Source organism: Lepidothrix coronata, unplaced genomic scaffold (assembly GCF_001604755.1).
Source record: "Lepidothrix coronata isolate B3197 unplaced genomic scaffold, Lepidothrix_coronata-1.0 Scaffold231, whole genome shotgun sequence".
In the NCBI taxonomy this organism is placed as follows: Eukaryota; Metazoa; Chordata; class Aves; order Passeriformes; family Pipridae; genus Lepidothrix; species Lepidothrix coronata.
The window spans coordinates 783,842-809,079 of record NW_016690411.1 but is presented as its reverse complement, the minus strand read 5'-3'; the positions used below and the strand labels follow the sequence as shown (position 1 = coordinate 809,079).

The following is a 25,238-nucleotide window of genomic DNA, read 5'->3' as shown; positions in this document are numbered from 1 at the left end:
TCATTGGACTGGGCTGCCCAGGGAGGTGGTGGAGTCACCATCCCTGGAGGTGTTCAAGAAACAACTGTATGTGGTACTTAGGCCTATGGTCTAGTTGACAAGGCAGTGTTTGGTCAAAGGTTGGACTCGATGAACCTGGGGGTCTTTTCAAACCTTAATGATTCTGTGATTCTATTCTATCTGCTCTTGACGTGACCCACTACACTGAAATTTTTATTTCAGTTGTCATTCTTGAAGCTTATTTGAAACAGCTTTACTTTTTAAATTTATGAACATACTGTAGAAACTGTTACCCACAGTGTGGAGTGAATTAATGTATTTGATTTCTAATTTATGCTCATCACAAATGAAGAGGGAGAAAAGTAGTCCTAGAAAGCATACCATCCTGATTAAGACTTGGAACAACTCTAGGCATAATTCAGAGCATCCTAAAGGTTGCTCCAACTCGTGTTAGTTACACAAGTTCCAGTGTTCTTACTGTCTGAAAGGGTTTTTCTCAGGTCTGCTCCATGTCCTCCAGTGGCTGGCATGGTCCATCTCGTGAATAAGCTCCTGAAATGGGAGGAGGATCAAAGAGCATATAGCATTGAGCTTATTTTGCCAATCCTCTGACACTGGAAGAAATTTTGCGGTGCCAGTAAAAATCCCCTGCTCCATCCTAAAGCCTGCTTTTTTGGCTAATTGACATGGTGAAGACAGTATGGAGAAGGCCAATCAGGGTCTAGGTGCTTCCACAGTGATTTCAGTGGCCTTGCTCCAAATTCTCACAGGCACTGCTGAGGGTGCAGAGAAGCCCATGGCAGATAAAATAGGTGGTTTGTAATGAATGAGTCAGAGCTGTGCAGTAAATTCGTCAGGGACACTGTGGCAGGCCCCAAAAGAGAAAGAGGTCTAATATCCATTGAAGAGTGCTGATAAAAATAAATTTTGAACAGATGCTCTCCTCACTTTGCACTAGACAAGGACATTTTTAAGGGTGAATATTGTTTAGAATAATTTAAAGGCTTCTGCACAATGGATTATCCATTTTTTCCATAACACACTTCCAAATAGCTACCCTGAGTTGTATCAAAGGACTGTCCACAACCATATTGCTAAAAAAATCATTAGGAAGTACTCTATATTTCAAAATCTGAACAAAGTGCTTTAAGAAACTTCACAGTGAAGCAGAAGCAAGCTGCTGGGTGAGTGGTGACAAGGTGTTTCATAACTGAGGATCTGCAAACCCTTGCTGACAGCAAGATCAGCACAGCGGGACCAGTGTTCAAGGAAAGATATTTTAAGTCTGGCAGAAATTTTACGGCTCTTCTACAACCTGAATTGTCACAGAATCAGTTAAGGCAATTTTTATTTCTGAAGGGCAGCATCTGGCCTATTTGGCATGCTTAAAAACTTCAAATGTGTGTTTTTCAAAGCAAAAAGCATAATGAAAATACATAATTCAAACTGGCAGAACACTATACTTCGGATGACATTTTGTAGTTAATAACAATTTAATATACCGTAAACTGTACTTCTGCTGCACTTCAGCCTGATGCAAACTCGTAAAGCATCACACAGTTTAGAAGAGACATGCTAAAAGTTCATTTCAAAGCAATGGTGCAACCAGCTTCTGCTGCTCTTGCAGGAGCAGTAGCATTTGCATTATTATTAGTGACTGGTTTTAGCGTTTGATACTTGTAAATGGACAAGATTCTGGAATCATAAGGGAATATCAGGCATAACATCATCGTCATGGGACTGCAAAATTTATACTATAAATTTGTCTATTCACAAAATAAAAATCCTGTACAAACTTTAGAAGATTTGCACCAAATTCACTACATGGAGTTTGACTCATGTCGCCATTAACATAAAAAGGCCTCCCTTGGGCTGAACCCGACCTTGCCTTGTGCAGGACTAGCTCAGGTCCCTCACATTCATCCCTCACGTTCCGCTGCCCTGGTTTGTATTGGGTGTCTCTCATACTTTATTTTCCTTTCACAAACTGCCCAAACATAATCTGAGCATGTCTTAGAGAGCTAAGATGTGCCTGAGCAATGCAACTGAGCACCAGCTGCCTTTGTTTGTCCTCAAGTACCATGATACTCCTCCACTTGGTACATTCTGGAAAAATCTTCAGTAGCCCCCCACTGTGCCTGGGAATGGCCAAACCCTGGGATGTGTACTCACACCACAGGCTGGAGGAAAGCCAGATTGGCTAATTTCTCATTTGTGTTGATGTAGTTAAGCTTCTTCCTAATGATATTTTGACCTGGGTAGAGAAGAGGAGCCATATGGCATCTTCTGCCCCTGACAACAACTGCTGTTAGTGCAATCAGCACATTACCTGGGTGATTTGTTTAGATTCAGCTGTCGCTAACTTGTGGCAAACTCAATTATAATTAAGTTGTGTATTAGGCAGGGTCCTAGTTTCATTTTCATATGCCATTTCAATTGTATTTTCTGTTGTAACCCTGCTTACAGATGAAGTGTCCTGACCAACTGTTCCTTGGGTCCACTGCCTTTCCCATCTTCTAATTCAAGAGCCCAACATGAATCTGTCTAGCGTGGCACCCCCAATACATCAGACAGCTACAGCATCAGCACAGAGCCATGCCATAATTACAATAAAAATAATGCATAGTCATCAGTCTTAACACCTTATCTTGCCTAAGTCAGCCTTCAGAGCCCCAATTTTTTATTGCTTTTTACACTTGTGGTTCAATTATACTGCAAGCAATTTAAAATGGGGACGACATCTTTCCTTATTTTTGTACCATATCCAGCCCAGTGCAGCACCAGGCGTAACTAAGGCCATGCAGAGTCAGAATAAGCCACTATTTGTTTTTGCAATTCGCTGTCCTAGGAGGTAAATGACAGCTCGGGGGGAATGGCTCTGAGTTTCAGCAGCACTTTTGAAGGTGTTTAGCATGTACATTTTCTGTAAAAGCACTGATGAAATAATGAATACTAGTTCAAGTCTTTCAAAATTCCCAATTCCCCCAGACTGTTTCCTGTGTTTAGCAACAGAATGAAAGAGCTCAATAGTGCTAAACCCACCCCTTCAAAATTGAGCTTCCCCCTGCAATACCCTGTGGGCAGAACAGTGATAACCCTTCCTTTTTACAGCATAGATTTCTGAATCAAATACTAATGCTAAGCTAAAGCTTAGAAAGGAATGAAACAATGCTGAAAGGTATCTATGGTTATACTATTTCTCACCTTTACTGTGTTAACATGTTAGTTAACAGAAGGCATGTAGTTCTTAAAGCTTACTGCTCAAGAATACTGAATGGCAAAAAAAAAATTAGAGATACCGTCAGCTCACTGCAGCTGCTTTACTTTTGAACCATAACCTCAGAACAACAGGGAAAAAGATCATAATATTCCAATAAAAATAATGATTAGGTATTGAGTTATGGCTTTGATAAATATTTTCAAAATTGTAATAACAAATTAGCACCCTTTTACTATTCAGTAAATAGCCACAATCCACTATTAAAACAACAAAAGGATGTAATTTCTGTAGGTATTTAAGGTAAGTGCAGGACAAAATACAGGGCAGCAGACAATGGAGACTTAATCCCATATGAACACTATTAATATCATAAAAATTCAGCAATTCGGCGAATTCTGTACATCCTCTGCCTGGAAATGGAGACGACCAGAATGAGATGCAAATCAGTGCATTTATCTAATGAATAATGCAAATGAGCGCTCCTCTTATGGCATGGCAGTCTGCAGGAATCCTCTCTGCCTCACCTCACATTTCGTGTGGATTTAAGCACCATGTGTCAGAAGAAATTAGAGAATGGAATTGCCAAGAAATGACAAAGCCTTGGAGCCCCAAGTCAGTGCAGACAGCAAGGTACATTAAGATGCATAGTACAGAAGAGGAGAGAGCAGACATCTCATTAAAAAGAAAATGTTGCTATTTTCCCTTCACCTAGTTAATCGAGTTGTATGACACTTTAATCTGCAGTTATTAGTGTGGCTACCAGTCAGAAACACCCTCTAAAATGATACCGAGGTGGGATCTCAAAACCTTGACAAAATCTTTCAGGTTTTTTTTTTTATGCTAGTGCTATTTTATCTCTCTGATATCAGTTAACTGCATCAGCATTTTTCTTGTAGCATCACAGAGCATCCTGCATCTTATCCATTAGTCACAAGCCTTTCTGTAACTTTCCCTTAGCATCTAACATTACCCTCCAAAAATATTCTCAAGCAAACAAATCTGAAGGCATGCAAGCCCTGAAAATTAACTCTCTTTTTTCCCAATTGTTATTTTGCCTGAATGCATCTATGAGTCAGAAGCCAGGACAGATTTCCTCTGCTCCATTAAAACCTCTTAGCATGCAGACCAGCCATCCTCCCACAGCCATCATCAAGTCCCTCCTCTTTGTCATTGCATTGGGTCCCCAATCTGGGGATTTGTGAAACAACGCTTTTCTGACAGGTATTCTCTTAAAATACAGAGTAGGTAGACCCAACCCAACAAAACCATTTGCTCCTCAGACAGCTTCTCAGTTATCAGATACAGAGCGGTAAAGGAGCAGCTCAACCATGAAAAGGATATCCTAAGGATTTGGGATGTGGAGAGAGGACCCCTCATCATTGAGACACACAGAGAATACACAGAGTCTACAGGTCTGAGACTGCGATTTGGCTAGGTTCAGTTCATTTTGGGGTGGAGGAAAATTGCCTCTCACTTGAAAAGAGATGAGCACCTCTAAGTCCTGAACTGTAAAGCTGAGAACTTAACACAATCATTAAACTTTAGAGTGCCAATTGTATACAATGCAATCTTAGGGCTGTGTTCCTGTTGTTCACTGAGCTATATTGCGAACCAGGAGGCGAAAAATCACTGTTTTGAATCAGTAACCCACCAAACAGATAAATGTATGTATTAAGCAAACAAAAAGATTAGAGACATATTACTACATGTCCTTTCAGGAAAGGTGAAAAAAAAAACAAACCCAAAATCCAACCCTTTTTTCTCACAAGCTGACAAAGACATCATCTTTATTTATAGTTGTGCTTCAGTTCATCAGTTGGAGGCACACTGCAGAAGATGCTAAAGCACTAGCGACATTGCTACTAAATTAAGAGCTTGCAGCTTTTCTTTTTAATATTTGAAAGGAAAGCTATTTCAATATTTTGTAATATTGGAAAAAAAAGGTATATTATATTGATGGATTTTTCTCTCAGGTCAATCCCAGTGAATCAAGGGGAATTGCCTGGAATGCAGGTCTACAAGGAATTTGGTGTGAACTCCATAAAAATGTGACTTGCAATCAATACCATTTTCACTCTCTTAAATTAGAAGGACATGGGTAGGTTCTCTGCTCCTGTTCCTGTTGGCAGTTACCATGCCAGGAATATACAGAGAGTTTAGGTTTCTTATAGCAAGGGCAACTGTAACTATAGAGAAAAAAATACTGATAAAGCAAACTAAGCAGTTGATTTGAAGCAGGAAGACAATTAAAGCACAGCATTTCTGAAAGAGTAATAAAAATGTCACTGCAAATGACAGATTGTTACAAGTCCTTGGCTTCTTCCTAGCACTGCAATAGAATACGGTGTTAAATCAGTTCTGAGAGATTATTAGTGGTATATGTTATTTTCCCAAACTGAAGGAACTGAGCATCATTTCATAAATCAACTGCACGATAAAATTAGATTTTTTTACAACTTTACTTCTGTGACCCTTGCACATACAATTAACAAAGAAAATTACAAAAAAGAAGCAAAATAGTTGAAATGTGACTCAAACTGAGAAAACCTAAAAATATTCCACCGAAAACCCAAACCCAGTTGGGAAACAGCTCTTTTCTACAGCTGCAGATCTGCTCAAAGCCTGCGAGGTTCATGGATTGCACAATAAGATGTTGAGCCACAGGTACTGTAGGAAAGGACTCTTTCTCATTAGTTTCAGGTTCTGTAGATTCCCTGTAAAGTGTGCCCTTATTTTGTGTTGTGCTTACCTTCTGTACTGCTTTTCTGCATAAAGCCTTAAGAAACCTAGGGCAGAAAACTATAAATAATTAAAGTTGATAATAACTGAACCCAACTACCTGGCATGTGGAGGTCTATGAAGCGCAGGGTTGAAATAAATATCTGTGTTATCAGGTACAGCAGTATTGTAGGCTCAGGTATAAGTTTCTCTGCTTCATGTGTTTATGGGCCAGATAATGTCTTCTGACAAAGTCTGTGTGACAAAACTGTTAGCTTTTCTCCATATGAGAAATGCTTATGAGGTTCTGATTTCTACTGGAAACAAGTTATCCAAGAATTCTCCAAGTTCTGCATAGAAATAGGAGGGATCTGTCATCATCTTCTGAGATGCAACATTGCTATATGCTTCTCTGCATGCGCCATGGGTTGTTTAGGGGCTGCAACACCTCCTGGGACACTCTGGGTGTGTGTAAGATACAGGGCAGCGTCTGCCACTGAGACTGGCATCACCTTGTAGGCCACCTTCCTAGCTCAAATGAGGTTTATTGCCCTCTTCTTCAGCAGCAGCCCTTTGCTATAGCTGCACTGCTACGTGTTCACATGTATTTCTCAGCAAAATTCTGTGCATCTGATCCTTGGTTCAGAGGGATATTTTTGAATTTCAAAAATATTCACTATTAAAAACAGTTTTTTGCAATTTATGATTTATTTCATCACTGTAAAAGTAAACTTGTTCTGCTCTTCCAGCAAGGCTTCATACAGTTCATAATTATAAATTAAACAATTACTAATCCAGAGTAAAGGCAGTGACAGCAAAGGCTTGCTCAGCATGGCCGTTACATTTACTTTCTGAGGCCTTGGTGTTTGGCTAGGATGAAAGACAAAAAAACCCAACTGTGGCTTATGTGACAGGAGTTGAGAGAAGCTCGTACAGGGTGGTGTCATTAAAAAAAGTGTTAAAACAGGTCATTGAGAGCACAGCTGCCATTCATCTCTGCAGTAATTTGTGAAGAACATTATTTTTTTCTTGGTCAGTTCCTGTAAATCTTTTGGAGTATGAGAAAGAACTGGCCTGGCAGGAGGAGGATCTTGATAGTTGCATTAGTACAGATGCAATGACCTTGAGGATGGGAACTGAAAAAACCCCTGAGGCTAAGGTTAAATCCAGTGGGGCCCTGCTGCTTTCTGATTTTTGTTTCTGATCTTATGCACAATTTCATCATTCCAAGCCCATTACTTAGCAGTATGAGGCCCTTAACAAGATACAATCACCAGAATGACATTTACTCCAAATTCTTATCCAGATTATCATTGATCAGAAGAGCTGAACGTGGCCTGTAAAAAGACTGTGCCTGCTTTCTCTGAGCTCCTGCAATGTATTTACTGTCTTAGAGAGTGTGCACCTAGGAAAAGCAGCACAATGAGGGGTTCTTATCCACGGATCCACATTTCAGCACACACTTCTCCCATCCTACTGTTGAACTATTTAATCTTTAAATTTGGAAAACATTTAGAAAACACTTCACCCGTACCCATCTAAAGTCCCCAGATGAGGTCTGTATGGGTCTGCACCCTTTTCAAAGAGATTTTTACCCAGAAAAGGTAGAAGTCCAAGAAAGAACAAACCCATCAGCTCTGTTGGCTTCTTAAGGTGCGGAGCATTTAAGGTATGACAAGACAGGGATGCAGTGAGGAGGAAGGCAGGCTCTTCTGTTCTTTGGAACAACTCCTCATTTCTCTCATTAGTCTTTTTTCTCCCCACCATTTTCAAGAGCCTACATTTTGGGGTGAATGGAGAGAGAGGATGGCACCCAGGAGGGGTGCTTGGACAGCACAAGGGGCAGATGTATGGGAGCTACCTTTTCCACTATGCCACTAAATGTACACACACCCCTTTACATCAGCTGAGGACTTGAAACAACTTGTAGAAGGAGGGGAAGCAAATGTGTATATGGCTTCAAAAAACCCAAACAAACCCCACATGAATTTCAGACATCAGTCCATTGTTTAACATTGAAAAATGGCATACTCTCTGTCAAGGCTTAAAATTTCATAAAATGTTATGCTGAAAATCCCACCTTTTCTGATTAACAAAAAGAGGCAACTTGTAGTGTTTTTTTGAGACTTCTTTTTAAACCTAAAAACTTAAAGTTCATAAATGATGATGGTTAGCTAATGTTCGAGTGCTGCAACCGATGATGATGCAATTATGGAGAACTACGGGAAGATTAGTAATAATAGTAAATAATTGAAAAGGACAGAAGACAAATAAGCCATGAGATACACAACACTGAAATGGTATATTTTAATATGGAAACCCTCTTATGTATTCTATCAGTGTATTCTAGCTGGCATTTTCCAGCTAGGTGATCTAAAATATGCTTTCAGTGTATTCTTCTATGCCCCAAAACTGTACCCAAGAAAAGATGGATAATATCCCGTTATCCAAATCCTGTCCTGTTACTACAGACAACCTGCCCTGCACTGAAGCTCACTTTACATGCTTTACTTAGGATGGTTTTAAGGTTTCCAGTTTGAGAGTTTCAAACCAGTACAGTACAGAGGATAATGCACACTGCTAAGGAAGCCTTATTTTGTCACCATCCTTTGCTGTTAGGAGGAGTCCTTCTGTTGTGCAAAAAAGGACCCATTAATTTCAATGGAAGATCACATTTCAAGTCCTGTTTATGGAAAGTCAAACACTAGTGTTAGGCACAAAATATACATGCTGATTCACTTCCACCTGCCTTTTAGTTATTGAAGGACACTTTTTTAAAAAATCAAAGCCAGTGCTTTAGATTAACAAAAGCTTCTATGCTCTTAACTGTTTATTTTCAAAATCTTATCTCACTTCTTTTTCAGAAAAAAGGGATTTTTGGCTGCAAACTTCTGGCAAAAATTTACCCCACAAATTTAGTGAGGAAAGCTACAATGCTTGAGCCCCTTACACCCATTACTTAACACGTCTGGAAGTCTGAGTCAACTCTTGCAAAGCGAGACACCTTGCTAGGATATTTCTGCAGGCTATCCCTACAGTATTCCTACCACTTGGCAGATCCATATGGTCAAGGAAGCCAAGAGGCTTGTCAGAGTCTGGAAGCCTGCGATAAAAATAGATAGGGAAAATAGCACGTGTAGAAAAAGTTGTTTTAGCAGTTAGAAAATTGCATTCTGTACTTTTCTTGTATAGCAATGCATATTGCTGTTTTTAAAGGAGGAGGGCTTTTGTGTAGTTGTTTGCTATTCCTCTTTATTTATTTATTTTTTAGCTTCTCTCCTCCCCAGTCACTTGTAAATGTCACCCACAAGTAACTCTGTTTCTAATTTTCGCTAGAGGAAAGCTTCTTATGAGCAGGTGTAGCTGGCAAAAATCAAATTGATGAGCTAAAATGTGGCTTTTGACAGTTTTACAGATAAAAATCTAAAATGCACCAAGATGTAGGAAAGACACAGTGCATACATGTAAGAAAATGCTCCTTTCATCATAATGGTGTCTTCTTTTAAAGGTTTTACAACTACTTAGCGATAAAAATTCTCTCTGGGATGAAGCCTGACATAAAATATCCCTGATATAGTACAATTTTTTGCTCGTAGTAAACATAATTAAAATTCATTTGCACCCTTTTCTTTCCTTTCCTTTTTTGTTCCTAAATTCCACATAAACAATCTGCGTAAAGAACTAGGAGATAAGAAATAAACCATTTTCCAGAAAACACAACACAGCAAACATCAAAGCTACATGAAATCACTTATGCACATTGCCAAGTCAGCTCAATGCCGAGGATTTTCATGTCCCTAGCTATATTTGTACTTGTAGATCAAGATGATGTCACTGCAAGTGACCTGTGAAAACATAAACTTCCATACTTAAAATGTGTATCAACAGTCATTGTTTCTACAAGTAAATTGGGTACAGAACTACTTCCTACATTTTAGCTAGGGAGATTAGCATTCCAGTGTACACAGGGATCTGTATCTCATCAGTCAATGATCTGCATGGTGTCTGGGATATTTTTTACTTTTCAGATTCACCTCGTACTCATAGGCCTTGAAAAACGTAAAAAAATATTTGGTTTAATCTCTCACCTGGTTTTAGCTACTCCTAAATAGGTATGCTGTTTTATGTATCAGAAATGGCAGCTTTGGCAAAACAGTATCGGTATTGTATTAAAAAAAAAAAAGTGTCAGTGGCACTCATACTAAAAATGACCATCTCCAGCAAATTCAGGAAATTCAGCCCTTTCTAAACTCTGTGGATAAAAACAAATGACAGGTTTTCATCCTTGCATAAGGAGGTGGGTAATTTCCATACTCTGTTAACAGGGACTGCTACTACTTGTTGGTATGTCTCCCCCTCTGCTCCCCGGCATGGAGCAGAAGGGATGGAAGAGCATGATTGTTGTCTCAGTTTGTTCATTTAATTTTTCTTGAACAAATGAAGGTGATTTGGGCTGTATATGGGACTGGATCCTTTATAAGTAATATAAATCTCTAAATGTTAAAATCATTACTTGAGAGTCAACTTACTGACTTCTGCCTTCTCAAAGGACTCTGGGGAGCTCAGTAACCAAACTGGTTGTCCTGACGTACACTAGGTTTGTAGAACTGTTGGCTGAGTTCACTTGGCTTTGTTTCAACTAAGATGCTTACACATGGCAATTTTAATATATGGAAGTGCCTCAGGAACCTGCATTTGGTTTCCAGTGATTTTTAGCCATTACAAAGTATAAGCTCTGCAAGAAAGAAACATGAAACTCTGCGGTTTAGAGACATACAAGAAGAGACATAAATGAAGAGGGAAAAACATGTTTATGCAGATAATTTGGACAAACTTGAGCAGCGTAAAAACTATTTCTGCTTAGTTTTGCCAAGTAAATCCAAAATTCACACTCTGAGACTTGTCCATCACAGCAGGAAGAAATATAATATCACACTCCTTGTACACTGTCCTCAAAATAAGACAGCAGCCTGGAAAGCCTAACGCTGCACAGCTCACTTGGGACCGCAGGACATCGTGCCCCTGACCAAAACGTGCGAAAGCAAACTGGCTGATTGCTGTGAGGGGGGTGATCCTGCACCACCGCTCCTCCGGTTAGAAACCAAAGGTCACTCTGCTGAAAAGAAGATTTACCACCCTGGAAAAAATTCTCAGTTCAGGGTTTCTAGCAGAGAAGAAACAAGGTCACCTGGTGCCGCCTCCCCTGAGCACGGGAGGGATGCGCTGTCCTGCCCCGGTTGAGGAGCACGGATGCTGCTTTACTGCATTGGCTCTGCACCCCAACAAATCTTGTTAGGAGTCTTCCTACAGTGAGCCACAAGCTTGAGATCACCTCTGCCTCACCAGAAGTGGTTCACTTTACAATAGGTTGCTAGTAAAGATTTTATTTATAAAGTAGTATTGTTTTACTGCAGAAGACGGCACTAAAGGTGTTGCTGAGGGGACATTTCTGGTCCAGCTGCATTGACAGCAAGCCACTCAGATTCCCCATGGATGTCTGGGTATTCATTTTATAGGGAAAGTTGTTTATTTCTTTATAATATTGGTGTTGCTGGTTCCACAACCAAACAAGGCCAAAACTCCAAGCTCCCGAAGTACTTGAGCAGCTCCCCCCAGATATCCACCTGGTGCTCTGGGGGGCCTGGAAGGAGGGGAGCAGGGCAGTTACCAGCTCAGGTATTTGTAAGAACCTCATCCACAGAGTCACAATCACCCCCAGAGCTGTTCCTTGCTTTTCAACATCAATTGTTATTAAAATAATTGTCTAAAAATATATACTATTCTCAGCTACATTCAGGGGGAGAAAAACAAAATAGAAGAGCAAGTACCAAATGGAATAAAGGCAATGTTAGAAAATGCTTAACAGCTGCTTTTATAAAGTGTATTTATAAAATATATATCTCCTTAAAAGGATGCACTTCTACACATACTAGTGATGTGCTTTAAAACTCTGCAACTGAAAATATGTAGAAGTCCTTGACTTTGTTTAGGAACCCTGTTTTAGCCCCAAATATATAGTTTTAACAACTTATGTACTTTGTGGGCATGCTTTTGCTTTGTTTAAGGCTTGAAAACATTCCAGTACCCAAAGTTTAACTGAGAATAAAAAAAAAAAGCAACTGGCCAGAGTGTTGTTAATGATTTACTGGGGAATCTTGATGTGTGATAATGAATAAAATGCAAATCTGTTTTACTGCCAATACTCAGTTTTGATTTAGGAGCAATTATTAATTTTTAGATTGCTTCCAGTTGGAAGAAAACAGAGATTTTTACCAAGCTATTTTTTTATTCCTGCTGTCGTTAATTATACCGAATTTTTTTTTTTATCTTTTATGAAACCAAGAGATCCTTTCCCACGAGGACCGAGGCGCCTTTGAAGTGTCTGCAGCAGCCGCTGCCGAAGGCACAGGTAGGATGTCGTCTCCGCGCTGACCAGTGGGAGGGCGCTGGGGGGGACGGCAGGAGCAAAGGGCACGATGTGTGCTTCTCGCGTGCTTCTCGCTTTCCTCTCGTCCTCACAGCTGCTCTGAGGCTGCTACCTACGGAGCTAAGTGGTGCTTCGGCAGGAACAGACATATCAGTGGGGTGGCTGAGGTGTCCCTACACAGGGGACAGGGGAAGGGGTTGTAGCTCGCCATACGAGTCTCAGGGTATTAGAAATGTAATTAAATATTCAGTAATTTAAGAGGAAACACCAAAATAAAAACTCTGCTCCCTGAAGGATAAAGTGCTTTCCTACAATGACAAAGCAACACTTGTAATAACTACATGTGCTCAAAAAGAATTCAAATTAGATGAATGCAGGTGCTGCAAATAGTCTGCAATAACTTTGAGCTGTACATACTTTTAAAATATACAACTATGAAAATGCACTTTAAACAAGACAGTACCAATAGTCTCATCTTTAACTCCCTGCTCCCATTCTACCCTGTGCTATCTAATAAGATTACACAGACAGAATAAAAATGAAGGATTGTATATTCTTATTCAGCCCATAAAAGAAAAGAGCTTTTTTCTTAACAGCATCTCTTAATGATATTGCTCAACACTATTTTAAAATGTCTTTCTCGAGAATGCATGTATGCATGCCAAAATGCTTCTAAAACCAATTTTTATTTCACATTTTGATTTATACATTACTCAGAATCTGTTCATTTAATTATTTTAGTAAACATAATAATGGTATCACTAACTATGCTACACAGTATTTTCCCTTTTTTAAGGAATATGAGCCTACTTGTAATTAAAGGAATGCTATATTAATGATGCTGAAAGTCTCAGAGGGAAAAATTTAATGTCCACCTCATAATATTATGCCAGAATTACATGCGCAGAAGACTTTTTAATAATCTTTGTTTCTTAATTTAGTTTTGATTGGCTATGAAATACAGAGGAGCACTCAAGGGCTCAAATTTCTACTGTCATCAGCATTTCTGCTCTATAAATTGTACAAATGCTCAGGCCTCCCATCTGCAGGCTTCTTTTCAAGCTTCTGTTTACCCTATGAAGGAAATTAGCTACAGGCAACTATAATTGATGGCAATTTCATCATTTTTTAGCCCTTGGGATGAGGGATGGTGTTACAATTTTCTGTTTGGGTTTAGATCTTGCTAAACTGCAAATACAGGTCGGTAACATAAATTCATCTCTAGTTTGCAAATTACAGCAATAGCCACTAGGAGTCTCCTGGTTAAATTCATGATGAATTTGCACACTAATGCTGGCTAAGGTTTGAATGCAAACTTCATGCTAAAGGCTGGATTTCAGGAAAGAGGGCTAGTCCGTGTGCAAGGCAGGTGTGAGTGGGGCGATGGGACCTCTGAGCCATGAGCATCATGGGGTTCCTCATGCTTGTACCAGTTGTATAGACAGCAAATGCTTTAGAAATAAAGAAACCAGAAGCCACCCACATGCTGTTCTTGTAGGGCCAAAGATGGTGACAGTCAGAAGAAGTCAGATTTGTTTGTTTTTATGACTGGACAGAGTAGTGTGGAATTGTAACAAGTGCTTAAAAGAGGGAAGTATATTTCACCAACTGTTAGTTACTCCCAGGGATTTAAAGCAGATGTGTTTAGTAAATGGAAATGCTGCAAGCCACAAGAACTAGCACCACCAAGTACTTCAGATTTGCCTACAGTATCTCTGCAAAGTGAATCCCACAGTTCTGCAAATGCAAATAGCTTCTTTCTCTTCTCTCTTTTCCTTCCTCTTCCTTCCCTCTCCTCCCAGGCCAACTAAGCATAAGCGTACGGTGCCAGACACACTTTTAGCAATGCCAAGTGCTCAAAGTTCATGAATTACAGACTTGCAGGAATGGTCACGCTGGCTCAAACACTGTGGCTGTTCAGTCCAACTCTGTGACTGACAAAAGATAGCCAAATTTCCTTCAAAGAATACCACAGAAAGCAGACATGCACCTTCTGCCAGCATTTGTGCCTCACTCTAAACAACTAAAAATTGCTTTAAAACATATAGGGAAGCCAGGAGTGACCAGTCAACCCTTTCCACAGGGAGCTGGTTATCCTGGCAGGATGAATACTAATTGTGGTAGGATGCTGTCACATCCTCCTTACAGACACATGCAACTCCATGTCTATATACTGTTCACTGCTCTTAGCAGCGAACCACTTATTTGTTTATAAGTTTCTTTCATGCATCTCTTCTCTTGAGCAAAATCCTTTCCAAGCTGTAAAAATCCTGAGTGACTTTAAATATGATGAGATTTTAAACAAATAATAATTTGAAGGGCTATTTATTTGGCTTCTGCTTTTTGAGCTTCTTGGTTTCATTTCCAAACTTTTCCCTGCAACCAGAAGGACTAAGCAAATAAAGATGATGTTTTAAATGAAAGCTGAGAATCTCACATAATCATAGGACTCCAGGGGCTTGAGGTTTCCGAATAATCTCCAGAGCTGTCAGTACTGAATGTCACCAGAGACTCTAATGTTATTCTCAGAATAGATGCATAAAAGCAACTGTGGGGTAGTTTTCCTGCTGTGTGTTCCCCATAATACCTACAAATGTTTTTCTAGAGGGACAACCCAAAGGTACCTGCAAGTGGTGAGCTACCATGTGCTGGGCTTAGATGCCAACTAGGAGTGGTGAATTTTGTAACAAATCTATGTATGCAAAACCCTGTTATACAGTCTATAAACTCAACAAGCTCATTAAGTAAAAATTCATAATGGACTAGGAGGATCATCTAATTCCATGGGGAATATGCTGAAATAAGTAGGAGGCAAATTTACCTGCCCATCTCCTCTGTATTGTATGCTTGTGCACATTGCAACACACGACTCCATTATGTGTTATTGCAGATTATTATCATCTCCCTCTCACAGACTGCCTTAGGTTCTACCATAATCTCCCAGCAGGACTTGGATGAACCTCTCAGTCTGGTTTGTTTCAAGGATATAATCTATACTACAGCAAAAGCTGACAGAGACTCAACAGCTACTACCTGAGTCCATATAGTCTGTGGTGAACAGAAAGTTACTAAGCCCGATCCTAGAACTGATATGGAAATAAAACAGAAGGCTGCTTCAACCTCCTTCTCATCCTGCAGAAGCAGACTTGGCTGTTTCGTACCCTTGCTTATTGTTAGAATTATCAGAAAGGACCCTGACTTTCTCCAAGTCAGTGTTAACCTGATTTCAAAAACAAAACAATGGTACAGGTTTAGCAGGCAAATATTCAGTACTCAAAACCAAGCATTTGTGTAAGATGGTTTGGCACTTCACCATGCTGAAAAGAAACCTATGCATCTCTGTCACTTCAAATTTGGGATTTTTTAGCACAAGAACATGCCTAACATGAAAGCACTCTTTTTTCCACTGCCCACCTTCTCCAAGTATGTCAGTGCTATCTTCTTAACTCATTTTCTAAAACTAAAAATGAACACAAAAATAAAAGATCTCCTCAAAAATGCCAAAGGCATATGTAAAAGCTCATTTTGAAGGAAATGTCCAATTCCTACATGGAGCTATAGTACAGATAGCTGTGAAGCATTTCTAGGGATGAGAGTGCTCTGCTGTGGCCATGGACAGTACCCTGGGAATATCAAATATTTCTGTCATTTTCCTAATGTTTCAAATAAGCCATTACCAGTGTGCATCTAAATATAGTGTGTATGTACAATATACAGCTATACTGGAAACAAATGCAAGGGTTTACGAGGTAGGAGTCAGTCACTCTAAACTCACGTCACTAAATACACACCCTCATTGTGCGGGCTCTCTCTCCCTCTCCTCCAGTTGTTTCTCTATTTTCCTGTGAGGATTGTTGTGGATCTTATGCATCTCAGAGGCTTAAGCTGCAAGGGAGCTACAGCTGTAACCTCAGGTCATTCCCAAGCAAACTTTCATCCCACATCACAGCATTGATGACCTTGCGAGGTCAACTGTTTTCAGGAGGAGTTCTGGCACCATTTTTAATACTTAATCAAAATGTCTTTTGTTTGGTTGGTTCTTTTATGTTTAAAATCATTATTCTAACTAGAGAATGGACTGATAACAAAGGCCTTCAGAAACCCGAGGAATTACTTAAGAGAGGAACTGCTGCAATGTTTATCTCCACCAAAAGGAAGAAACAAGTTTTGCTGGACAGTTTTGTTTTGTTTTTTTTTTTTTCATTAAAATAACAACTTTTCATATTACATGATGAGTTTAGTAAACAGGCTAAATCACAGCTATTACTATTCAGAGGGAGAAAATATATTTCAAGATTAAGAAAATATATTTCAAGATTAAGAAAAAAGAAAAGATGATATTATGTGGGGCACATGGCTCTTATTTGTTTCTAAACAGTGGCTGCTTGAAACTGCTTGGAGGTTTAGAGTGTCAAAGCCATGTCAGCAGAGATGGATTAGTGGGCAGAGAGCAAGTGGTGCAGTCAAAGGTTCATAGTGAATGTAATTTATTCATGTAGCTTTGCAATTTATCACGTGGCTATTACCATAATGTATGTGGGAAGCAGCTGCATGCGTGCAAATAATGCCCTAAATGGATGTGTGGTTGGATCTGAACTCCTTACAGAACAGAAGTGGTGGAAAATGATGCCACAAGGCATTTAAAAGCTAATTTCCTTCCTGTGGGGATGCTGTCACCCAGCAATGATGATTTGTACACAGGCAAATAGGTATCTTGTAGACTTTTCTCAGTTATCATAACCTCACTTACCAGAACTCCTTGGTTTTTCAAATCTAAATTACGTAGGTAATGTGATGTAAGTTTTTGGTGCTGCATTAACAGATGTAAGTACACATGTTTTGTATCTCAAACTCATATTTTCTAGTCAAAGAACACTGTATTTTCCACTCAATATTTAACAGAAATATTCAATGGCAAATAAAATGAATCCTCTAAGTTTGTGAGGAGAAAGAAGTTGAAGATCTCCTTTAACTCAAATGACCTCTCACAGCACGATTTATCAAACACTTGGGAGCAGCACAGCTGTAAAAGATTGATATACATACATATATCTGTATATATAGTGTCTGCCTGGTTTCTCATACCTGTACAATCATTTACCATGCCAAACATTTCCAAATGCGGTCTCTAATTTTAGGACTATCTAAAATAAGGAGCTTGACTTTAGTCTCTTTTAGGTTGCTCGAATGCCTACAGTTCCAGTTAAGAAGAAAGCTGTGAGTAGATGGTGGAGCTGGCCCCCACTTGGAGGGTTTTTTTGCTGCATTGTCCACATGCACAGGTACGGATCTGCTGTGTGCAATAGCAAGGCTCTAGCAGTGCTGCCTGTGGCTGTGTGGGCTAGCTGGAAAAACTTTACCAGCTCAGCTCCTACTATCACTTTTAAGCTTCAGCAATTTGAGTTCAATTGGTCTCATTGTTTGGAAACTATGCTTAATTATACCATGCTATGATGCTTTAAACTGATTGTATTGGAATCAGTTCACTCAAGTCTTTCTTGATGCAGGCAAAGACCACCCCAGCTATGGGTTAGCGCACTAGCAGTTTTATGCTGCTTTTGACACATTAAAAGTTGACCTAGAGAGACACCGAATTCAGGCAAAGTCAAGTCAGGTACTCATAAGCAGAACATCTCGTTGCCCAGCTTAATGTACTGCTCAGCATTTTGTTCAGCAGAACTTTTCACATTTTGGAATATGATTTTCTTGGATAATTTCATGTGTGCTCCATTTTGAAGCCACTTATCACAAATATACACCCACTAATTATGCAAAACGAAAAGTTTGCCTTACCATTGCACAGAAGGTCTCAGGAGGATCTCCACATGTTATGTCTGGAGGATCCAGAGTAACTTTTACATATTTGATCATATCTCTGGCTTCTGGCTGGCAGGCCATGTAATCCCATACTTTTCCTTCTTCTGTGTAAATCTGAGTCTTACACACGTCATAATGTCCCCACACAGAAGGGTAGTGCTGCATCATGGAGGAGACAGTAACCCAGAGGGCGTGAAGTGACAGGAATCTTGACCAATACATTTCTAAATCCTTTTATGTCACCTTCGCAAGGATGCTCAGTGCTGGCTTACGTGCAGTCTATAGATTATACGTACATACACATGTATTTATTTATAAAATAGGTTCCAACTCAAACGTGAAGCATTAGGATAGGATGTTTATTTCACTATGTTAAAGACTTTGGTAGAAGCCACCCAGGCCCTGATGACAGCCTTTCACAGCAATGCAGCGCTTGTCCTTTGTCTTATAACTTATCTGTCAGGCTTCTTGTAAAAGATGTCCAATAGCAGATAATAATTTGTGAAGTTGCAGGTCTTCAGCTACACTGTCGATAACCCTGAGTGATCCTCTGTGTTCAGGGCTCGCAGGGGATGCCCAGACACACTGATAAATCAGTATCCGAAGCAAAAGGATGAGTGTCTACAGGCTGGTGTCTGTTTCCCATCAATCATTCTTTTCTTCTGGCACCAGCACCCTTTTAGAAACAATAAAAATTAGAGTTATTGTCCAAGAATCGATGCATTACAAAATATATAATATGTTGACATTTTGGAGGTTTGATACAATATAAAGCAAATTGGTGTAATATGGATAACCTTTACTGTGGGTGCTGTGCTAGAATGAACTACCAAAATCATTCACAGTAAAAAGTATTTTGACATGAAAGGTTTAACTCTTCTCTAACAAAGACAAATTTATAATGTTCCAGGTGATTTAGAGGTTCCTGCTTCCAAAACTGTATTTTTACCCTAGCAAAATGGGAAAGCAAACTACTGAACTCAACCACTGCCCAGATGGTGCAGGCAGGCAGGGGAGCAGGCAGCCCAGCACCGTGGGGCAGCAGCAGGAAGGTTCTTTTTTTAAAGTGACACAGAGTTGGGTATCAGGACTACCAGGTGCTGGTAGTTTCTTGGCCAAAGGACCTCAATGAGCTCCAAAAGCCTTACGCATTTCTTAGATTTTTTTTTAAAGAATAACGAAGATATGGCAAGCACAATTCAATTTCCTTGAAATTCCTCATTTGCACTGGAAGAGCTTTGCTCCTTTTTTTTTCTTTGCTCTGTGATTTACTGACTACACTGATGACAAACTACTGATAAGGATAATGGCTTATTTGTAGTTTATTATAAGGATGTTTTCCCCCTCTTACTTTCTTAGGTTTGAGTGTGGCTGTACCTGAGTACTCAGCAATTATTTCACAGCAGATATATGCCCTTTCCGCTCTTCAGAAAGGAAATAGAAATTCCCTTAGTTTGTAGCACCTCAGTCACACTATTACAGGTATAAAATGCTATATACAACTACCTAACTACATACTAATAATATACTATATACTATAGTTATATACTAACTATATAATGCTATCACAACATATTAAAATATATATTTCTTAAAAAACACAGGTAAAAATACAAATTATGTACAAGGGAAATGGCAAAGACAGAATAAGTGCCCTAACATGGACAAGGAAAATCAGGGCTAGGAACTCCAGCTTGTGCCTGGTGTCAGCCCATGCCACCCGAGGATGGGCAGCCAGGGCACTGGGCTCTCGGCAGGATGAGGATTTCAGCCAGCTGCCACAGCACCTCTACAATTCCTTTGTCTGGATGCTAAAATCTAAGCAAACCCACCAGACAGATGTTAAGCAACAACCATAAGTCGCCGCTTTCTGCAGCCTGCTTTGCTTCCCAGTTTTAAATTATGCCCAATGTCATAAACCCTCCTATACCCCAAAACCACGGGAAGCAGTTTGTGACCTGGTAAGCTCCTTAGCATGTCACATTGGTAGTGTGCATTTTCAAAACTTATCTTCAAAGCTATTCGCAAGCAGCCTCCCTATACTTAAATAATGCTTCATCCTAAACTGAGCTAAACTACAGACACCATGAAATGCCAACAGATGGTTGAATTGTGTTTCCATAGCAAAGTAATTTACAATAATTGCCGTATGGACGTAAATGCAATTTTCCATTATATTCATTTTATCAAGTGTTACCATAAAACTCTCATGTATTTTATCAGAATACGCGGCAAATATCTGAATTTTCATGCAATAATCATTCTCAATTAGTTCAAACATATTTAAGCTTCAAATCTGAATTTGACACAAAAGCAGAAATATCTAAGACCAAATTAAAATTAAATCTTTTCAAGGAGCACACTATGTAGTACCGTTGTTTTTGTAGGAACCTTAGACTGTAGTTTTTTGTTTTCAATGGGAGCGTTTACTTATTATTTTGGACTTCAGTAATTCAGAGTACACTTTCCATGTCATTCTAAAGACATCTCATACTCTTCCCTCTGGTCCTTTCCAATGTATTTTACTATTTTTAAGGGGAAAAAAACCATCCCCAAGACTCCCTAGCTTAGAACAGTCATTATAAAAAAGGGAAACAATTATTCTGCTAGAAAAGGAGCCAAATTATTTTAAATTTATGGTAAATAAAATACTCTTTATTGGAGAAGGCTTGATCATAGCTGGAATAATATTTTTTTTTGTGTGTGTAGAAAAAAGAAGTTACTGCATTTAATTATCCTTAGACGACAAGCTTACATATTCAGGCAAAAAAAAAAAAAGAAAAAAGTTTGTTTTCTTTACTATCTTCCTTGCTAGCTCTTCAGTTACCAATAACCTTTTATAAATACTGAGACCCAGATCCACTAATAAACAGGACTGGATAGGACTAAATGTAAAGCAAGCCACTACCTTAACACACTGTGCTAAACTACTTCCCATATAACGAATTCTCATTAAAGTAAGCCAGTCATAATGATGGTCGTTACACAGAATTATAGACTATAACATCGATTGAATTTAGTGTACTGACAAGGAAAAAAGTGCAGGGGAGTGCAAGACATCCGAGCATTAAGCAGCTGTAGCAGTGTACGACAGACATTCCTGACAAGAAGCAGCCAATTATAGCTTAAATTTCTGGCATATAACCAGTTCTGATTAATAGTTTTCCATTACATTACAGACATATTATTAATGTATTAAAAATGTCAAGCTTTGGCAAGAACTAGTACGGCATGGCTCAGTTAGTCTGCAATATCTTCTTCTAATGAGCTTCCATTGATACAAAGAAAGATATTGACCAAAGCACATTAAAGATCATGTGCTGAGCGCTGCCGGGTTTTTTCTGATGAAGCTATACAATTTGTCTTGCTTATATTTATTCTTGCAGAGTCACTCACAATATGCACTCTACATTTCAGTGCTCTATTGCTAAGGAATATCTATTTCAATTATTCTGAAAAAAAAAAGGTTTAGAATAACATTTCTGAAGTTTACAGCTGTACCCTAAGCCTCTAGCTGTGGGCAACACAAAGCAATGGGGGTTTTTTTTGTCCCCAGTAATGCCTGTGCATTTGACTTTCCAAAAAGGTAATCAAACAAATCAGGAATAACTAATGCCCTGATCCCCTCCACCCTGCAGTGCTTTGCTAGTTGCACACCATGGGTGTTGGGGGGCCATGGAGGTGACAAAGAGGGATCAGCTTCCCTGCTGACTGAGAGCGAGGGAACAGCAAACTGCTGGAAGGACTTTAGCTAATGTATGCAAAGCCTCCAGTGCACAAGGCTCCTGGAGATCTCCTTTGTGGAGCAACAGCGGTATGAACTGCAGGACGTTTTGGGTCTTGAACGTTCCCATGCGCCACAGCCTCTGCAATATGGAAAACATTGGGAGGCAACGGTGCAGAAGGCCACATCTGCTGCTTCTACGTTCCCCCCTGAGCACTGCTCCATCTGGGAAGTGCTGGATGTTCTGGCCACAGTGAGTATGTTACAGCCATTTGAGAAAGAACAGCATGCAGCTGACCCCCAGACTAAAATCAGCTGTGAGGGAGCTCGGAGCACACCCATCCCTTTCCAGGTGGGGAAGTCATACCTCGCATAGCATGCTAATTCTGCTGATGGAGCATATACCCCCTTCGCAGAACAAATAAAATGTATCTTGGCAGAATCAGTGCCAGCGAAGAACTTCAGATCTCATCAGGTGTTGGTAGCAAACACTCCTCCTCTGCCTCCTTCCATCACTGTGAAAATCCACCCCTTTCCCCAGATAACTCCCTCCACACAAACCGCATCGTCTGGATGCCCTGCACGAGCTCCCTGCTGGGAAGTCACTGTGCAATCCATAGGGGTGGGCTCCGGGCCTTCCTCTTTGGCAAATGCAGGTACGTGAAGGAGGTGATAAAATAACGAGCCATCACCTCTCACACTGCCCATACATTGGATCAAGTGCACCCTGCCACCACGCACGAGCAGGAACGAGAGCCAAACCCAGTGATTACAGTGCATGGCGGCCCGAGGAGAACTGGCTAAAATAACGAAGGCAGGCAAGGAGTGCTGGCTGTCACCTCCCAACACCGGCAGCTGCAGAACAGATTTATCGAAAAGGAAACGTTTCAAGTTTGTTATCTCTAACAGTTTCAGCAGATGAATGTATCCAACAAGCCCAAGGAAAAAACTCCTTTGTGTCCACTCCAGGTATTAATTATTTAAAGTAAGTTTAGAACATAGGAAATAATGTGTATTACAAAACAGAACTAACTCTCATGCAACTTACATTTAATAAACCTCAAGTGTTTTTTACCATGCTACACCTAGGCAACTTGAGAACCTGGTACATATTCAAACTGACCCCTTTCATAAATGCAAAATCACTCATCTATGCAAAGAAGGAGGGCACCTGTATTTAACAATATACATTATTTCTGTCAATACTTGTATGAAATGCAGCATACTCAAACAATTGCTTTGATGTCTTTAGACTCAAATGCTGCTCCAAACAAAGTTTATGTTCTATTATCCAGCTTATTTAACTATTTAGCACAGAAAAGTTTTTTTGCCTCAGGAGAAATTTAAAACGTCAATACCTATTGGCTGAAGAAAAGAAAATACAGCGTTCTGCTACCAAAAAACTGGGATTCCGCACTATATTTGAAATACTTTTGGTTTTCCCACATTATTTTTTCCTGAGTGACACATCATACTACCACTGCTATTACTTGCCAGGTATCATCAGCTGTCAGCGTATGGAGTAAAATGCACTTCAGCTATTTAAGTTTTAGAGCCTTAGTACTTAGCTGCTTTTTTTCTCCAGAATCTTTATGATGGGGGCTTACTGTCTTCAATATCTCTGTACCTAGCATCAATCTGTTCTGCAAGTATTTCCTCTGGGAATTTAAGTTAGCATTTGGAACAGTTAATTTCTTTTTTAATTATTATTATTTTTCACCCTCAATAAGGTAATACATGCTTCTCACACAGTGTATCCAGGGTACAAGAGCTACCAAGCTTTCAAGTTAGGGTGTGAGCTGGTGACTTTCTAACTGAAAGTTCTTAGCCTCAAAAACGAATGCCTACTGGTCACTGAATTTGTTCTGTGCTATTGCTGTATTTTACATACGTAGCTAGAAAGTTGGTGCCGCTTCTTATCAGTGTCAGAGGGCTGAGGGTCGATGGCAAAGTTCAGAACTCCGACCGACTATCGCCACTAACTGCTGGAAACTCTCTGGTGATTGTTCTTTCAAGGTCCAAAAATATGCCAGAAATCAAAGTTTATTTTTTTCCACATGAAAAAACCAAACCCAAACAAAAACCCCCCACAACAACAGCAAAAAAAACAAGCCAGGGGAAGCTCTGCTGTGGTTTTATTCCCTTTGACGGGCTTCCCAGGCCACAGCTGCTCATCCTCAACCGCATTGTCCCTAGGCAAGACAGTGATTTATTCCCTCTTTAAAAGCATCTCCACGGCTTGTTCCACTCGCTGTCTCCGATAACATCTCTGCAGAAGTGAGGCTGGCTCCTACCACATCAGATGCAGAATATTGAAAAGTTGATTGCAGAACAATAAAAGTATATTCAGCAGAGACCAAAAACGCAAATGCACCAACTTTGAGAGTATAAAAGCATCTGTTTTATCGGGTTCAGCCGATCTGCGCTGCTCACCGCCATGCGGGGTTTCTTTGGGGGTTCTGCGTGCATGTGAATGTTTAGGAAAGCCGCCTGCAGTTTCCGATGCAAGGGAGCAACTGTTTCCAGGCTGGGTACCAGTGACCTGCCCGCCACTCCTCGCCGGCGGGGCGATGCCCTGCGCCGCCGCCCCCGCCTTCTGCGCACCGGGACCGCCGCTCTCCCCCGGCCCCCGCGCGGGTGAATCCGCGCTGCGAGGCGGGCGCCGCGCGAGGGACGCGCCCCTCCCTCAGGGCTCGCGCTCCCTCAGGGCTCTCCCACCGCCCGCGACCCTTCAAAGCCCGGCCCGGTCCGAGCTCCGGCTCCGGCGGAGGAGGCACCGCGCAGGTACCGCCCCGACCGGCCCCAGCCCCGGCCCCCGCCGCGCTCCGCTCCGCGCGGGCGGCAGGGGGCGCGCGGCCCGCGCCGATCCGCCCTCGGTCGGCGGCCGGAGCCCCGCGGGGGGACCCCGCACACACGCCCGGCACACGCACCGGCCCCTCCGCGCCGCGCTGCCCCCCCGCCCCATCGCGCCCCGGGCGGCGGGCGGGCGGTACTCACCCTGCGGGCTCGGGCTGCCCGAGCCTTACCGCGGGGCGGCGCGGAGCCGCCGCGGCGCCGGGACGCGCTGGGGCTCCTTCGGCGGCGGCATGAGGGGCCGCGGGGCGGGGGTGCTCCTCCCCGGCAAAGTTGCCGGCGGGTCGCGGCGGGGCTCGGCGGGGCCGCCGCTGGCCCCCGGCACTTGTCGGCGTCGAAGTTTGGCGGGGCGCGGGCGGCGCGCGGCGGGCGGGCGGCCGCACTCCTCCGGCGCTCGGCGGGGCGGCGGGCGGGCGATGCCCGCGGGGGCTCCCCGCCCGCCACCGCCGCTCAGGGCGGGGGCGGCCCCGCTCGGGGCG

The 25,238-nt window shown here is 41.3% G+C and overlaps 1 protein-coding gene across 10 annotated transcripts in view; it reads right to left on the bottom strand.

Moving 5' to 3' along the window:
• The window catches only part of NTNG1 (netrin G1), a 151,533-nt gene extending 126,558 nt beyond the window's left edge, over window positions 1–24,975 (bottom strand). For 9 of the 10 annotated variants that reach the window (XM_017834269.1, XM_017834260.1, XM_017834264.1 and 6 more), the window contains exons 1-2: window positions 23,798–24,429; window positions 18,159–18,858 (exon numbers count right to left, since the gene is read on the bottom strand). In XM_017834269.1, coding sequence (XP_017689758.1) covers window positions 18,159–18,404 — 246 coding nt within the window. In that variant the 5' untranslated portion in view covers window positions 18,405–18,858; window positions 23,798–24,429. Of the gene's footprint in view, window positions 1–18,158; window positions 18,859–23,797; window positions 24,430–24,903 lie in introns of those variants that run through there. The other variant, XM_017834261.1, reaches the window with a different exon arrangement.
• Window positions 24,976–25,238: the final 263 nt, after the last annotated feature.